Below are 3588 nucleotides of genomic sequence, written 5' to 3'. Positions count from 1 at the left end.
TATATATAATATAGTTTCCATTATAACAAGATCAGCTCATATCTAAACATACAAATGGGATGCAACTAATTAAACAGCACACTGCACAGTAGTTCTAGCTTGTAACAAACAGATCTTATCCCAAAAAGCAATGTCAAAAAGAGAGAGAACTTTTACTGAGCACTGCCGTGTACAGTGTACTGTTCCAGAAAGATGCTGAGGAAACAAAAGCTCATGCCATAACCATATCCCCCACTATACTGTCTCACATGAATCTCTTCCAGTACTAGTTTTACTACTACTCATATAGGCAGCTATTTATTACTATACCACCACCTTACCCTCAGCTGCAGAAACAATCAACATCAGTAGTACATCAACACTTTCTCCTCCTCACTTCTCACTGTCTTGTTTTCATCAACAAAGAAACTCAGATTGGAATTACATGACAGATTATTAGTGCTAATCAGCTGCTTAATCTCCTCAACACAACTCATGTTATACTGATCCAGTACATTGCTAACAATCTCATGATCACCACTAGACACACCAAGATTTACTTGCTTCTGTTCATCAGCAATGCTATTCATCCCACAGTTGGAGAACATCATGAACTGTTCATCATAAGAACTAGAGCTAGCAGCCTGCTGATCATCACCTGCCCCTCCAAACATAATGAGAGGTGATTCTTTCTCTTGATAATTTTGCATGGAACCCAAAACCTGATCTTGAGGCTGGATATTAAAAAGGGTTGTTGAAATATTTGAGAAGCCCTCACTTGTGAATGACCTAGAAGCACCTAGGGTTGGGTAATTGTTGTCACAAAGTCTCAATGTTGGAGGCAATGGGGAGGAATATGAAGAAGGAGATGGTGATGAAAATAGGTATTGTTGGTAGTTATTAATATTATTAGGAGGCCTAACAAAAGGATTAGGGAGCATTAATGAAGACATGAGGAGTTTCTTCTTGAGCTTTGTGTTCCAGTAGTTCTTGATATCATTGTCAGTCCTCCCTGGTAACTGACCTGCTATTATTGACCACCTACAGTTGTTTACATTTATAACTTATAAGTTGTTGTACTACATCCTACTTCAAGGAAAAACAAAACAACATTCAAACTTTCTGACAGATTAGGTTTCATATATATTCTTGCAATTTTTTGGATATATATCTTTCTGACCACCTGTTCACCTTACCACACTGATCAAATTGATATATACAAAATTATAGAGCAGATTGGATGAGTAGCAGATACAAAGATGAAAACTATAAGATATTTATTAATACATATAGGGATGTACCTGCTCCCAATATTGGCAAAGAGGGTGCATATGATCCTATCTTCATCATCTGAAAATTCTCCATGTTTAATGTTAGGCCTGAGATAGTTGAGCCATCTTAATCTGCAGCTTTTCCCACATCTTCTAAGACCTGAATAAAATAAAAAATATATAGATTCTTAAAATTTATCATATATGCATATGGTAAGATCAATAAAGACAAACAAAGAAACAAAAACAAGAACAAGAAAACATAAACAATGCTTGAAAAACTCCACAATTTGGAATCATCTATATAGTTTCTGAAACTTCCTCACAATATAAATAGCCATTAAGAAAATTATCATAAAATTACCAGCCTTTTGTGGTAGAGCAATCCAGTTTCCTCCAGTCCCATGCTTCTCGATATAGTCTTTTAGCTTCTGATCTTCTTCAGGTGACCATGGCCCTCTCTTTACACTTGCCTTGTCACAGCAAGGAGCTCTCCCCATCTCTCTCTCTCTCTCAATCTCTCTGAGCAAAGGAGGGAGATAAAATTATTTCTAGAAGATGGGTTTGTGGGGGAAGGTGAGCTTTCTTTCTGCACACAAGACTTGGGTTATGGTCTTAAATATAAGAGCATATATTATTAAGGGAGAAAAAGATGGTTTTACTTTTTCTAGAGAAAAGTCAAAGGGTGCATTAATACTTTGTTCTAAACCTATTAACTGTTGATGAACTGAGAGAAGTCTGTATGATAAAATCTTCACTCACTCCCATCTGCAACAGAAACAGAGACCTCTTGCCAGCCTTTTTTTCACTTGATTGCTTCCTTTTTTCTCCCGAAGAGTATCTAAAGTCTGCCCTAGCAAACGCCATACGTTTCCATTATCTCTGATTGATATGACAGCTGCTCATTATTACATACTTTTCAGCACTAGCCCTACCCCATACGTGCTAGACTAATCCATAAATATTTTTTCATTTTCTGAATTATTAATTAATTTCTCATATGTTCATTTATATAATAATTTTATATTTTGTGCTCTTTTACTAAATATTGGACTACTTTTTTAGCCGCATATAATTTTATATATCAGAGATGAACTGATCAGCTGTACTGAACCATAACATCATAGTATTTTAATTGTTATTAATTCACCTTTTAAATTATGAACAATATCATCTTCTGCCCTACATTCTGAAGACAATGCATTGAATATTAGAATTTTAAAATTTACTTTTAATTATACCATTAACCAAATAACAGGAAACATACAATGGTAAATCGGAGATGTCTGTTGCTAATGAGATGAAAATCTGTAAACTGCAAATTGCAAGCGTTTAAAATTTTAAATAGATAAACAGTTACGAGTTGCCTAAAATTGAAAAAGCGGGACAAAAAAAAGTCCAACTTTTAATTGCATATTAAATTATGTCTGGTACGACGGTATGAATCAATGAAGAAACGTTCCTTCTCTTTTATGTTCGGTCCCATGGCAAAGACCGGTCAATATATCATATATGGTATGATAAACGACTGATGAATATACTTGGAGATAAATAACTAAAAATACTTAATTTAGTTAACACCAGTGGATTGCTGATTAATTATATTAACTGTATTTAGGAACAGCGCAATGCATTATTGCCATCTGAATATTTTAAGTAAGATACAATAAAGTAGAAAAGGATGAAAAACATGTTATACAAATTGATAGAGACTGTTACTAATAAATAATGGCTCCACTGGGGACTATTTGGATTGAAACTTGCCCATATAATTTCTACAACTATAATATTTCTAGAGCTATTTAGAAATTTATTGCAAGGTTAAATATTTGGTGGTTTGAAAACCTGATGTAGTTACAGCAAGGTTCATAATTGTGGTCCAAACAAAGAAGATGACACCGCGGGTAGCCATATTAATACACAAAATTGGGTCAAATCCGAGCATATAAGCATGCTTTTTCTCTTCCCCTTGTACTCTGATCTTAATGTTTCGTACTATTATGGTAGGGGAGAGTATGACTTTTATTCATATATGCTGAATGCTCTGACTCTGCGTGGCTGTGGCATACATGAACCACAAGGCATGAATATGTTAAAACCATTATTCCGCTGCAACTGGGATGTGGACTTTTTTGCAAACGCATGTTTAAAATTATTATATTTTAAAATTTTATTTGATGAATCAAAATATATGATATATATTTATTCCAAAAAGATTATTTCAAAAATAATGAATTTTAACATGCAGTCAAAACACTTAGAAATACTATGCTCAAAAAATCAAACGACTTATATTTCAAAAAAGAGGAAGTAATTAACTCATAAGTTTAATTTTGCG

At 34.0% G+C, this 3588-nt stretch overlaps 1 protein-coding gene across 1 annotated transcript; it reads right to left on the bottom strand.

Annotated features, from left to right (window-relative positions):
- LOC108216892 (transcription factor RAX2) lies at positions 1-2034 on the bottom strand. Its single transcript, XM_017389751.2, has 3 exons — positions 1615-2034; positions 1281-1410; positions 1-1020 (listed from the first exon to the last, which is right to left on the bottom strand). The coding sequence occupies exons 1-3, from the start codon at positions 1748-1750 to the stop codon at positions 345-347; spliced, it is 942 nt and encodes a 313-aa protein (XP_017245240.1). The 5' UTR covers positions 1751-2034; the 3' UTR covers positions 1-344.
- Between the last annotated feature and the right edge of the window lie 1554 nt (positions 2035-3588).

This window comes from Daucus carota, chromosome 4 (genome assembly GCF_001625215.2).
Source record: "Daucus carota subsp. sativus chromosome 4, DH1 v3.0, whole genome shotgun sequence".
Classification (NCBI taxonomy): Eukaryota; Viridiplantae; Streptophyta; class Magnoliopsida; order Apiales; family Apiaceae; genus Daucus; species Daucus carota.
Note: the sequence above shows the minus strand (reverse complement) of the source record. Positions and strands in the feature narration are given on the sequence as shown.